This window comes from Lampris incognitus, chromosome 6 (assembly GCF_029633865.1).
Source record: "Lampris incognitus isolate fLamInc1 chromosome 6, fLamInc1.hap2, whole genome shotgun sequence".
In the NCBI taxonomy this organism is placed as follows: Eukaryota; Metazoa; Chordata; class Actinopteri; order Lampriformes; family Lampridae; genus Lampris; species Lampris incognitus.
The window spans coordinates 56664057-56678657 of NC_079216.1; the positions used below are offsets into that span (position 1 = coordinate 56664057).

Consider the following 14601-nt stretch of genomic DNA (forward strand, 5'->3'; position numbering starts at 1 on the left):
TGGATCAGGCAAGAGAGAGAGATGGATGAACACGTTGGTGGGGAGATAGACTGATGAGTAGCTGGATGGATGGATACAGGCGGTAGATGGATAGAAAGATGAGGGGTGTGTTGGTGGGTGTGTTTTTTGGGGTAGCTGGCGTGATGTAAGAGGGAGGGGGGCGCCTCTTCCCCCATAGAGCGCAGCATGAACGCTCCGCAGTAAAAGGATGTGCGAGCAGGCAGCGCGCTACTGCAGGGACGGAGTCCACAAACTGCTCAACAAAGAACAAGGCAAGCTGCGGGCCCAGGACAGCAGCGAGCAGCCCAGACCCGGAGCCAGTCTGGACAGCGAGTCCGCGACGGCAGCGCAGTCCGGAAACAGCGGCGCCCAGCCCGGTGGAATCGACGGGCTCGTCCGCTGGATCGTCACCAAGATGAGCGACAACAAGACCATGTCCAGCCGGGAGTACGCCGGGAGCAGAGAGGAGGTCGCCGTGGCCCAGGAGCAGTTCTTCGCCCCCGAACCGCGTAAAGGCATCTCCGTTATTCTGGACGTGAGTACCGACAAACTCACCTGTGGACTGGGGGGCAGTTGTGAAGCGGCTCGGCGTGTGTGCGCGCGCGTGTGTGCGTGTGTGTGTGTGCGTGTGTGTGTGTGTGTGTGAAATTCGGTGAGCGGGGCGCGCAAAAAGGTGCAGTGCGCATTTACGCACCGAGATCAGCCTATTGTTTTCCCCTCCTTGTTACCCTCCACTTCCAACTACATTAAAAAGGGGCTTTTATAACAGGATATGGGCTCACTTATTAAAGTAGAGTTGAGATGTATCCATCTGATTGCCCCAAATAAAGAAAGAAAACAAAACTCCCAAGTTTGCCTCGTGTCCAGATCTCGGTCTCCACGCCAGACTTGACATCGCTTGGAAAAGAGCGCGGACGTGCGTAACTTTGTCGTGGTTATAACGCGGTGGACGAGCGTGTAGACACGATGCCCGACACGAGCGCCGCAACTTTCACCCCCATCCTTCACTACTACACATCCGGTCTTGCCCGGCTGTTTGTTGCAATTACTCTCTCCATATGCGTGGACCCGCCCCGGTTGTGTATAACACACACACACACACACACACACACACACACACACACACACACACACACACACACACACACACACACACACACACACACACACACACAAATAAGACTCATCGGGTCTTTCTTGTGGATCTCCTCCTGGTCGGCCATGCTCCGTGTAAACTCAATAATAGATGAAGCTCTCTGCAGGACTGCGCTGCATTGATTCAGCCCGGTGTGGTGTGGGCCATGCGTAGCGGGTTTTCATCCATGGCCGGCCTACTATTCATGTGTTTCTCTCCCTCAGTGAGGAGCATGTGTTGCTTCGAGGGTTTTAGGGGTAAAACAACAAAAAAAAACCCCAAAAAGTAGTTCACTTCTTACTGAACTGATCTACATAGACTGGTTGATATGGCAGGGCCTAATTATGATCGAGACCGGAGGGCTAAAGTTAACCTATAAAATGTGTGTGTGTGTGTGTGTGTGTGTGTGTGTGTGTGTGTGTGTGTGTATGTGTGTTGCTACATTTTTGAAGACCCAATTTAAAGTTTCTAACCATCAGAGAGGACATTTTTTTCCAGTCCTCACTTCTTTGAGGGTCTATTTGGTAATAGGACTTGTGTGTGTGTGTGTGTGTGGGGGGGTAAATCAGGAGGAGTAAAGGAGTTGATTCAAAGCGTCTCGTCCTGCTCCTCCTCTCAGAGAGACGTTCAGTGTTTCATATGTCTGCTGGGGTGGAACAGTGGTTAGCACAGTCACCTCACAGCAAGAAGGTTGTGGGATCGAGCCCCGGGGGTAGTCCAACCTCCAACCCTGGGGGTTGTCCCGGGTCGTCCTCCGTGTGGAGTTTGCATGTTCTCCCCGTGTCTGCGTGGGTTTCTCCGGGAGCTCCAGTTTCCTCCCACAGTCCAAAGACATGTAGGTCAGGTGAATCGGCCGTACTAAATTGCCCCTAGGTATGAGTGTGTGTGTGTGTGTGTGTGTGCGTGTGTGTGTGTGTGTCAGCATGGCCTGGCAGCCTGTCGAGGGTGTCTCCCCGCTTGCTGCCCAGTGGCTGCTGGGATAGGCTCCAGCATCCCTGCAACCCTGAGAGCAGGATAAGCGGTTCGGATCATGGATGGATGGGTATAGTATCTGCTGGGTCAGGACTGGCTCTGATGGTGCACGGGGCTCATGCGTGGTGACAGGGGGACTAGCACATGTGTCATTACATCACATCTTGTTGGTCAGGTCCAAGCTAACGAGATACCTACCCGAAGCCATTCTTCAAGAGCTCCAGTTTTATTTGTCCCTGTGGGTTGGTCTCCACCAACGGAGGGAACGTGAGTCTGGTTTTACCTCGTCCGGTCCCGCCTGACTAGAAATATTGACTACAGCGCAGCACCTCTGTGTCCCAGTCACCCGCAAAACAAACGTTTGTTAAGTGCGGTCACAGCTAATGGGTCTCAGGGTTGTGTTTTCTTTGTATTTTAGTGTTTTTTCCCTGCTCTGTCACAGCCATCTTACCGGCTCCTCATGCCGTCTCGCTCTTGATGTTGTGAATGATCCGCGGCTGCAGGCTCGCGCTCCTCCTTATCACCTTCTACTTCCAAAGGCCGTTCACTTTCCCATACCGGACCCGACATCATGTCAGCCGGGAACAAGGCAGAACGTCTTCATGACTCTGTGTGTGTGTGTGTGTGTGTGTGTGTGTGTGTGTGTGTGTGTGTGTGTGTGTTCTTTCTTCTCCATATTGTCTCTCCTCCTCACCCCTCTGCTGTCTTCTCCTCTTTTTTCCATCTACTTTCCTCCTCTTTTCTCACTTGTCTTCTCTCCTCCCCCGCTCCCTCCTGTTCTCTTTTCTCTTCATCTCACCTCTCCTCCCGCTTCTTCCACCTCCTTCCATTCTTCCTCCTTCTCGTCTCTCCTCCCCCCTCCTGTATTATCATCTGTCCTTTCTTCCTATATTCTCTCTTTTCCCACCTCCTCTTTCCTCCTCTCTTCTTTGCTGTTTGTTACAAGTTTCCACTTCTCCCATAACCACACACACACACACACACACACACACACACACACACATATATATAGCCCCCCCCTCCTCCTCGCCACTTCTCCTGCCTTCAAACTTGTCTTTCTGCAACACCTCCTCCGCACGGCGCTGCGGAGACGGTGTTGACTGAAACACAACATGGCAGAACAGCTTGTCTCGCTGAACGTCACTCATCTGAGCAGTTCGCCACATTACTAATGACGCTCACGGTGACAGCTCGGGCTCGTTCCTCCACTTACTCTGTATTTACAGTTTTGCATAGACGAGCCACGGGATTAAATGATCTATTTATACTCTCACCGGGAGGCTTCCCCATACAGACTATTATTAGGCACCGGGCCTCTCATCCACGCAACACATCTAATGGTAGAAACGACGACAGCCGAATATCTGGAGCAAACATTTGCAAATTTAGGTCCTATTTGCTGTGCTCACGTTGCTTGTCACTCTGCTGTGACACCAAACGATTTTGGCCTCTTGAATGTGAGATCTCTGGCTAATAAGTCCATTATCATTAATGATTTTATTGTTTCTAATAATCTAGACTTTTTTATGGTCATTTGGATATGGCTCTCCCCAGGGGACACTGTTCCTCTGATTGAGTCTAGCTCCCCTGATTTAGCATATTTCCACATTCCCAGGCCCTCTGGTAGAGGGGGTGGCCTAGCTGTTTTTTAATAAGACAGGTCTTAAGTGCCATCCTGCTAATTTAAGCCTCTTAAGCACTGGCCCGCCCCCTCCACTCTGCATCTTAATTTATAGGCCCCCTAATTCAGTTAGTTTAATCTCTGAGTTTTCTGAGCTGCTATCTATTGTCATGCCTAAATATGACAGGGTGCTTATTCTTGGTGATTTTAAAATTCATGTGTGTTGTCCTTCCCATTCCCCGACTTCCCATTTTTTTTACATCTTATAGAATCTTTTAACCTCATTCAATCTGTTAAAGGGGCCACACATTCTAATGGCCACATCTTAGACCTGGTACTCATCTGGTTTCTCTCTGGAGTGCCTTATTCTGGCAGATACGCTTGTAACTGAACATAAAGTTGTTCTTTTTAAAGTCCCACTACAGCTCTCTATTCCTAGTCTCTACCCTACAACATGCTCTCACATTCTCAACACTGGTTCTGCAGTTAAATTCTGTGATGCTTTCAATTCAGGATCTTTTAATTCCACTACATCCCCTCTCAATCCAGATGCACTGTTAAATTCATTCAGCGATCAGTGCCTATTCATCCTTGAACAAATTGCACCATTGAAAACTAGGAAACAAAAATCAAATAACCTCTCCTGGCTAAATTATCACACATGAGCCCTTAAAAGACTCTGTAGAAAATATGAAAGACAACTGAAGGACACCAAGGCCGAATTAGCGCACAACACCCTTAAAACCAAATATTAATTCATCAGAAGGCAATTAAGGATGCAAGATCAGCATACTTCTCTCAACTAATATCAAGAAATAGCCACAATAAGGTTCTCCAGGGTAATTGATTCTGTTATTAATGGTCCCTCCAATTTTTTGAACCTGATGTTGAGCTGTCTGAAAAATGTCTCACTCATTTCGTAAATGAGGGGGAGAGTATCAGGCCCCAAACCCAGCCTGACCCTTGCATTCTTTCCATTCCCCATGTTAATTCTGCCTCTTTCACCCATTATAATTTCAGTGTTAGAGAGTACAGTCTCCAATATGAACTCCCCCTCCTGTATCTTAGATATTATCACCACTAAGCTGCTCAAGGAGGTATTTTCAACTATCAGCCCCGTTAATCTGCAAATTTTTTTAACAATTCTCTGGCCTCAGGTTCTTTTCCAGACCAATTGGTCTTTTACAGGCCAGTCTCCAAATTGTCTTTTTTAATCTAAGGTCCTGGAGAAAGTAATTTCATCTCAATTGATATCGTTTATGAATGCTAATAGTGTTTTTAACAGTTTCTAGTCTGGTTTTAGAGCACTTCATAGTACTGAGACAAGGTTACTAAAGACCTACTCCTGACTGCAGACAGAGGTGACTGCTCAATTTTAGTTCTTTTAGACTTAAGTGCTGCCTTGGACACGGTCAATCACAGTATCCTCTTACATCGCTTGGAGACTTGAGTAAGCATCAAGAGCTCGGCTCTTAGTTTATTACGCTCATACCTCTCGAACAGAACCTTTTCTGTTGTTTTGGGTTAACTCTACTTCCTCAATGGCTCAGTTGATTTGTGGTGTCCCTCAAGTATCAGTTCTTGGCCCCATTCTGTTTTCTATAAACATTCTGCCTCTTGGCCACGTTATTCAAAATCATGATGTTTTACCATTTTTATGTTGATGACACTCAGTTATGCATGCCACTAAAACCCACAGATCCCAGCAACCTAACAAATCTCACAACTTGTCTCTCTGACATTAAATCCTGGATGCCCCAATTTTTTATTAAATTTGATGATAAGTCTGTGGTCATTCTTTTCGGTCCCCCAAATTCCATCAGCCCTCTTGCTGCTAACCTTGTTGGTCTGTCAAATAGTCTTGAGCAGGCTGTTAGGAATCTAGGAGTAATATTCGATGCTAATCTTTGTTTTGATAATTAAGTCAAAAATGTTGTTCAGTCATGTCTTCTCCAGCTCAAGGTAATCTCTAAAATTAGATAATTTTTATCTATTGCTTGTATACACAAAAAGTTATATACAGTTAAGGTCAAAATTATTAGCCCGCAAGGAACTATGGCACATTTCCCTAAAATTCTGCCCAATGTTTGCATCATTCATAAAACATTCATCAATGTTAAGGCCCCTAAACCGGAGGTAACGCGGGGTTACATTTCACGTACTCCAAAATGGCTGAGAGGGTTATTGCATTGTGACATCATCCACAATAGCTCGCTGGAAAAAAGAAAAACGATGAAGGTGCATTCCCCGTGCCAATCCCGGACAATATGACCCCCTGTGGTCATATGTCCTCCCACCGACCCCGTATTGGCACGCCCACCGGAAGCGCTATTCCTCTTTCCATCTCCAACTAAATGAGATCGGTCGATGGCTATTTCTCTCTCGCTGGGACCAAGAGTAAAACTGCAAATACGCAAGTAATCTAGTGATATACTGGTATATTAGATACTAACTTATAGTTAGCTTACCTTTTATCGCCAAGATGTTCGTTAATCCGGTCGATGTGGCCGGATTCTACGCTTGGTGCGGGTGTGTTAAACCGGCGACGCTCCGATGGGACCCCCATCCGGACTGTGTCTCCCATATCCCGCATGTTCACTACACGGGCTACTTGAGGGATGTAGACCGTAATGAGATCGACTGCAATTTCTGTAAAACCATCAGAGGATCGGGGCGCCAAAGGTGGGCTGCCCTGTACCGTCAAAGATGGGGACTTGCAGATCCCTTCGCACCTGCTAACGAGGCGGCTAGCATGGTGCTACCTAGCTATAGCCATGGGGCAGAGGCTAGCAACATCCCTCCGATGCTTCCTAGCTACAGTCACGGGACGGCGGCTAGCATTAGCATCCCTCCGGAGCCAGAGGCTATCCCACCATCCGGGATAGTTAGAGAGGACTGGATCAATGAGATCCTATCTCTCCCTGGTGAATCCGTGGCATGTTATTCGGTGGGTGCGGAACCCGAGGATTCACTGCCTGAGGAAGTAGACGATCAGGGCGTGGAAGACGACCAGCCAAGTTCGTCTCAACCAAACAAAGATGGCGACGCCATGCAACGTGGGTCCGAAACATTCCTCGCCAGTTTCCGCGATCTGTTCGCGCGAGCGGTCAAGTCTGCCGACATCGTTACCGAGCCGGGCAATCATCAAGATCCGGTGGTAGCCGATTTTCCACGAATGGCAGATAGGGTCAGGGACTCCACTCTACCACCTTATCCTCACATCGAACGACCGTTTAAGCGGGCGGAGGCGGATCCGCTACTTAAATCGCCCTCAAAGTTCAGTCAGAAGGGGGTTGACATCTTAGCAGTCGAGGTTAGGAACCTCAACTACAAAGACTGGAAAATTCCGCAACCAGAGAGGGACGTTTTATCGTTCAACCCTAACACCAAGGTGGGGTCTCGCGATACTCCCAAACACCCTTCGCAGTGGGGCCAACAGGTGGATCGTTACGCGTGTGATGCATGGCACGCCAGTACACGCGCAGCTGGACTCGTCTCAACGGCTGGGATGATAACGGCGTACATGCGCAAGCTCTGCAGCCTATCAAACGTCGAGCAAAGCCGCCATCGCTACAGCAGGTATCGACGGGGCCGAGTTCGGTGACGTAGTGGCCAGCGAAGCAGGTTGTGAGTACATCTTGGAAATGGAACGCATAGCTGACTCCCTGGGATCGCTGCTGTATTCCATCGCTCTAGAGTGCGGTTCTAGCGCAGCTGCCTCCACCCTTTCGCGCAGACGTCTCTGGCTAGAGACAGCCGGGGTAAAAGAGGAATTCTGCAAGGAGTGGATGGCCCACTCCTGCGCAGGGAACCAGGGCCTGTTTGGAACGACCCCGGACATTATCAGCAAATACAAGGCCGCCCAGGCCGAGCGCGAAACCTTGCACAAGGAGCTTCTCCCGATGATGAAGAACCCGCCTACCCCTAAGCCCGCGGTGGGCACAGGGCAGGGGGACAAGCCTGCGCGCAAGCAGAAATGGAGAGAGACTTATCCAAAAAGAGGTGGTAAAGTGGGGCGCGGGCGTGGACAGGGCTCACGTCCAAACTCCCAGTCTTCCACAGATCCAGCGGCCAAGGCGGCCAAGCCGGACAGCACAGACACTTCCAAGAAGGGAGCTGCCAAGTGACGTGTTTCGGCAGGATGTTACGACCCACACCAACAGACTGATTCCAGAGCCGTCTCCGGCGATATAGACGCTTGTTCAGGGGACACAGCGTGCGCAGGGCTAAACACTGCGCCTTTTATTTTGGTTTCTGATGCACAGTCTACTTGTTCTATTCCAAAGGTTGTGAATGTGAATAAAAGTTTTTATGTTGGTGATGATGGTGATTGCGTTTTAAAAGGTTTGAAACGCAAGTCTGATTGTCTGTCTGAATCTTTAGGTAAAGATGATGATAACAATGTAATAACATCCCTGCTGGAAATATTGGATAATAATGACATGAGCGCAAATGAGCCCCTGGGAGGGGACTATGATGCGACAATGTTTAGTCTCTCTGATGGGTCAAATGGTAATTTGGAAAGGTTCAAAACGCCAATTCCCCCATCTGGGTCTCCTTTACAAGGACGAAGCCCCCCCATGGATGCAGGGCATGGCGGGCGGGGCTTCCCCAGATCCTTTACGCGCAACTTACGCGCGCTACCTGAACAGCAAGGTACAGGAGGCAACGAGACCTCTGTCACGCATGTTACACAGGTGGAAGGAATTGGTCCCGTCGGCTTCTGTTTTGGATCAGATAGCCCACGGACACCAAATCCTTTTCGAGAACGGTATTGTACCCCCGTACTTGGGAATAGTGCATACGGAACCGGGGTCGGTGGCCGAAGCACAAATCCTAGACAACGAACTCACAGAGTTACTCTCGAAAGGGGCAATCACGGTGGTTCCTCCCCTAGAAAGAGAAGACGGGTTTTACAGCCGTTACTTTCTGGTCCCGAAGAAGGATAGGGGCATGCGCCCAATCCTAGATTTGAAACCCTTCAACAAGTATGTAGAGAAGGTCAGTTTCAAAATGCTACGCACACCGGTTCTGCTGTCAATGGTGACACAGTCCGATTGGCTAACTTCGGTCGACCTAAAAGATGCTTTCTATCATTGTCCGATTGCGGAAAGACACAGAAAGTATCTTCGGTTCTGTTACCGGGGTCAGTGTTACCAGTACACATGCCTCCCGTTCGGATATCGCCTCTCTCCTCTGACATTCACAAGGTGTGTGAAAGCAGCGCTCGGAGTGTTGATGCGCAAAGGTATGCGCTTGGCATGGTTCCTAGACGACCTGTTGAGTGTTGGCCCGGTCGCCGGAACAAGCAATACTCCATACTCAGGAGTTGATGGAATTCATGGAGTACATGGGTTTCACTATCAACATAAAGAAGAGCGCGCCATGGCCGTCGTGCCAGGCAACGTATCTGGGTCTGAGTTTGGATACGGTATCCATGCGCGCAACCCTTACGCAAGAGAGATGGCATTCCACCAGGACCACGTTAGCACATTTCGTCCCGGGGACATATGTCACTTATCGGATGATCAGGAGGCTGCTGGGCCTTCTGGCATCGGCTCACCAAGTTGTTCCTTTAGGTCTGTTGTTCATGAGGAGACTGCAATTGTGGTTCGCAGTTCACTTCTTGAAATACGGCAACGAACGCCGGTACAACAACCATCTTATCCTGGTCCCGCGCGTGGTAGCGCAGGACCTAGACCACTGGAACAGAGCCTGCGTGGACATGTCTGGGGTCCCTATGGGCCCCAGGGGACCCGAGGTAACGATTTATACGGATGCGTCCCTCTCGGGTTGGGGGGCCATCCTTGGCTACAAAACAGCGCGAGGAGTGTGGCCGTCTGGGGAGAAGGTCCACATCAACGCGCGCGAGACAGAGACGATTTGGCTGGCTATCCAGCATTTCGCTCAGGATCTCGTAGGCCGTCACATACTGATAATGACAGACAGCATGACGGCCAAGGCCTACATCAACCGCCAAGGCGGTATGAAGTCCAAGCGTTGCAGAGAGTTGGCCATGCAAATTTGGATTTGGGTCAACAGCAACGCGCTATCAATCAGGGCGCTTCATGTTCCTGGGAAGGACAACGAAGCAGCGGACATCCTCTCGAGAGGCGGCCCGCATGCGGACAATTGGAGCCTCAACCCAGCCATAGTGGCTATGATCTGAGAGAGGTTCGGGGTAGCTCAAGTGGATCTGTTCGCATCGAAACTCAATTACAAGTGCCCTCGTTGGTACTCGATGCTCCCGTCCGACCTAGCGCCGTTGGGGGTCAACGCGCTTGGACTAGATCCGTGGCCCGAGGAGATGCTTTACGCATTCCCCCCGCGCAGGTGCCTCCTAGACCTGGTGGTCAAGTTCGAGCGCACAGGGGGTCGGTTAGTTCTGGTGGCCCCGTACGAACCGAGCACCCCGTGGTTTCCGCGAATAGTGCCCTGGATAGTAGGCGAGCGGTTCGACGTCCCGGAGTGGGCGGACGCGCTCACGCAAGCAGGAGGGCTGCTACGGGAGGGCCCCTGGATAGGAGGCTCCCGATTAGCGGCGTGGATGCTTACAAAGCCAGGCTCTTAGCTATGGGACTTAGTGCGCAAGTGATTCGTGTCATCTTAGCGGGGCGTAAAGACTCCACGTATTCCAGGTACCAGGGATACTGGAATCGATTAGACCAATTTTGCGCTGAACGCGACATGGACCCTTTGTCAGTAGGGATTGGCCCTATACTGACTTTTGTGGAGGTCTGTAGGAGTGATAGACTATGGTCTTTCTCCTCGGTCAAAGTCTGTGTATCGGCTCTCACGTTCTTCCGGGGGGAAGATCGAGGGTAGCACGGTTTTCACGCACCCGCTCATGACGCAGTACCTGTTGGGTGCTAAGAAGCTCTCAGCTAAGGAGCTTACGAGAGCTGAAACTTGGGATGCTTCCCTTGTTCTGCGCGCACTAGAGAAAGATCCCTTTGAACCCATGTCTACGGCAGACATGCGTTATGTCTCGGCTAAGCTGGCTGTGCTCTTGGCACTTACCACCGCAGCGAGGGGTTGTGAGCTCACTGCACTCACCATCAAGGGGATGGTGTTTTCTGGTGATCTGATGGTCACGCTCTTTACAGACCCCAGCTTCGTGCCCAAAACTGTGTCTGTCCTGACGAGTAGGGCCCCGGTGGTGATACACGCGTTTCACTCGTCACCGGTGACTAGGGATGAGAAACGCTTGCACCTCTCGTGTCCTGTACGGGCTTTACGCATTTACATGCGGCGCACAGCAGATATTCGTAGGTCTGACAGGCTGCTGTTGACCTACAGAGTGAGCAAACCAGGTTATGCCCTTTCCACCCAGAGGCTAGCACACTGGCTGGTGGATGGTATTACGGAGGCGTATACCAAAGCGGGTAAAACAGCTCCTAAGCTGAAGGCGCATTCTACCCGAGGGACTGCTACGTCGATAGCTGTGTTGTCAGGTATCGACTGGGAGGTCATCCGCCAGGCGGCGGTTTGGAGTGGTGAGACCACTTTCTTACGGCATTATTACCGGCACGTTAAGGTGCGGTCGGTTGCCGACGCTGTTCTGGAGCAGGCCTCTTAGGATGCTCTCATCAGAACGCGTACCCCTTCCCACCAGGGGTTTGAAGGGTTCATTGGACGGCTAGGGAACGGAGGCACGAATCCTGTCGTTGTTCAATGCAATAACCCTCTCAGCCATTTTGGAGTACGTGAAATGTAACTTTGGGTTCGCAAAGCGAACCCTAGTTATATGAACAACGACAAAATGGCTGAGAATAGAGCCGTTCTCCTCCTACCCGGGCCACAGGTGTGGTGCTCATTTAGTTGGAGATGGTTCGACTTACAAAGAGGAATAGCGCTTCCGGTGGGCGTGCCAATACGGGGTCGGTGGGAGGACATATGACCACAGGGGGTCATATTGTCCGGGATTGGCACGGGGAATGCACCTCCATCGTTTTTCTTTTTTCCAGCGAGCTATTGTGGATGATGTCACAATGCAATAACCCTCTCAGCCATTTTGTCGTTGTTCATATAACTAGGGTTCGCTTCGCGAACCCAAAGATTCAAACCGCCGTCCCCATGTTGGTAGGCAACGGAATACACCGCTACGCTACCCGGACACCCCTCTACCCATATTTTGTCAGATTTTACATAGATGTTGAATTGATGACCTTTGGGTATGCTTTCATCTATTCTGGGCTTGATTATTGCAACAAGCTTTAGTCGGGTATCAGCCAGGGCTCCCTCCACAGTCTGCAGCTGGTACAGGCGCCACTGCTCGGCTCATTACCGGGACAAAGAGGCATGACCACATCACTCCTGTGCTTGCCTCCCAACACCGGCTCCCTCTTATATTTCGAATTGATTTTAAAATTTTATTGCTCACTTTTAAGGCCCTAAATGGTCTTGCTCCTAAATACATGTATGCGACCCGGTATTAAATGAAATGGGACTTCTTTTTTTTTTGACAGGTTTCCGTTCATGTTCTGTTCAGGTTCTGTTCTTCTCATGTTGACGTCATCTCTTCTTGTCAGCAGGAATAAGCAAACGTCGTCTTGTTCACACACTAATAGGGAACATCAGTTAAGTTTCGACCGTACCCATGATGCATTGTTGCAGTAGTTATCCTGCTACCGTGAGGGAAATCTACATGTCATTTTAGAGGTTTATTTATTTATTTCAATTTAAAACACTGCCGTTGTTAAGCGCTTCTGTCAGGAATCAGGGTGTTCCTTTAAATTCTGTCGGTACGAGGAAATGAGATGTGGACTGAATGTGATCCATGACATAAAGGCTCCAGATGTACCTGCTCCACTTCTGCTCCACATCGCTGTAGTTTCACTTGCGGCTGCCTTTGAAGTCAGTGGCTTTTTAAAAAAAAATTTCTCTTTTTAAATTTTCACACGTCTGCCTTTGAAGTGTTGGGAGTGTGTGTGTGTGTGTGTGTGTGTGTGTGTGTGTGTGTGTGTGTGTGTTTGTGTTGCAGTGGGAAAGAGAGACAAAGTGAGAGGTGAGGTTTTGTTACCTTTTCTTGTCGAGGGGTTTTTCATCTGAAACGGAGGCGAACTGGGTCACTTTGCATCCCCTCTGCACCCCCGTCCCTGACTAATGAATGTTCACACACTCACTGCAGCACAGCAGAGTCAGACCTCTGCTTCTGTGCGTGCGTGTGTGTGTGTGTGTGGGGGGGGGGTGCATGCATGTTTGTTTCTGTGTCTGCATGTTCCAGTTACGGAGTGTTTTGTGTGTTCGTGTGTGTGTGTGTGTGTGTGTGTGGGGGGGGGTGCATGCATGTTTGTTTCTGTGTCTGCATGTTCCAGTTACGGAGTGTTTTGTGTGTTCGTGTGTGTGTGTGCGTGTGTGTGTGTGTGTGTGTGCGCGCATGCGCGTGCATGTGTGTTTGTGCGTCTGCATGTTCCAATTATAGTGTGTTTGTGTGTGTGTGTTTGTGTGTATACGTGTGTTTGTGTGTGTTTGTATGTGTGTGTGTGTGTGTGTGTCTTTGTATGTGTGTGTGTGTGTGTGCATGCATGTTTGTTTCTGTGTCTGCATGTTCCAATTATGGAGTGTTCTGTGTGTGTGTGTGTGTGTGTGTGTGTGTGTGTGTGTGTGTGTGTGTGTGTGTGTGTGTGTGTGTGTGTGTATCTGCATGTTCCAATTATGGCGTGTTTGTTTGTGTATGCGTGTGTGTGAATGTGTGTATGTGTGCGTGTACATATTACGTGTTTGTGTGGCTCCATATTCCAATTACGAAGTTTATGTGTGTGTGTGTGTGTGTGTGTGTGCGTGCGTGTGTGTGTGCGTGTGTGCGTGTACAGATATGTGAGAACACAGGGGCAAAGTTTCTCATATGAATAAAACATGAAGTGATAGAATGAAGCACAGAATACTGGCTTCTTCTCAGGAAGAATAATCACACATCTGTGACATCAGAAGGCCATAGTTAAAACTTGAACATTAGAAACGTGAAAGTGATGAATCAATAGTATGAATGTACGTATGAATGTATGTATGAATGTATGTATGAATGTATGTATGTATGTATGTATGTATGTATGTATGTATGTATGTATGAATGAATGAATGTGTGTGTGTATGAATTATGTATGTATGTATGAATGAATGTATGTATGCATGTATGTATGACTGAATGAATGTATGTATGTATGTATGAATCTATGCATATATATATATATGGATGGATGGATGGATGGATGCATATATGTGTATGTATGTATGAATGAATGAATATGTGTGTGTGTATGTATGTATGTATGTATGTATGTATGTATGTATGTGTGTATGTGTGTATGTGTGTGTATGAATATATGTATGCATGCATGTATGTATGTATGTATGTATGTATGTATGTATGTATGTATGTATGTATGGGTGATTCTTCATTTAAGGGAGTTTTTCTGCCCCCGGAGTAGATTTTCAAGAAAAAAACATTTAAAAAAAGTCTTGTGTTTGTTAGAGTTAGGTTGTGTTCGCTATGAATAAAAAAAGATTTTTGTCTCAACGATGACGTTTTAGTTTAGTTTAGTTTATTGTGTATTTGACAGGAACAATAATGTTGAACATCTTTTAATACTTGTTCGGTATGTCCCAGAAGTTCACTGTTTTGGGCTTGTCGCCAACCCAGACTTTTTAACTTCCCCTCTATAATAAAGTAATACAAATGGTTAACTTCATTAAAGCGTTACTCTGAATGTTCTCGTGATAATTTAAAAATACATATTTCATATTCATATGGTTTATATATGTGCGATTTGCACATATTTTTAAGAGTTAAACATCGCCGCCCCTCACACGTCTGTCATCACCGTCACACCGAACACTGCAGATAGCAACAACGGGGTTTCCAAACAACAAC

The 14601-nt window shown here is 48.6% G+C and overlaps 1 protein-coding gene across 1 annotated transcript in view; it reads left to right on the top strand.

Annotated features, from left to right (window-relative positions):
- Positions 1 to 208: 208 nt before the first annotated feature.
- Positions 209 to 14601, top strand: part of necab2 (N-terminal EF-hand calcium binding protein 2) — a 250842-nt gene continuing 236449 nt past the window's right edge. The window contains exon 1 of the mRNA XM_056282242.1: positions 209 to 535. Coding sequence (XP_056138217.1) covers positions 209 to 535 — 327 coding nt within the window. The remainder of the gene's footprint in view (positions 536 to 14601) is intronic.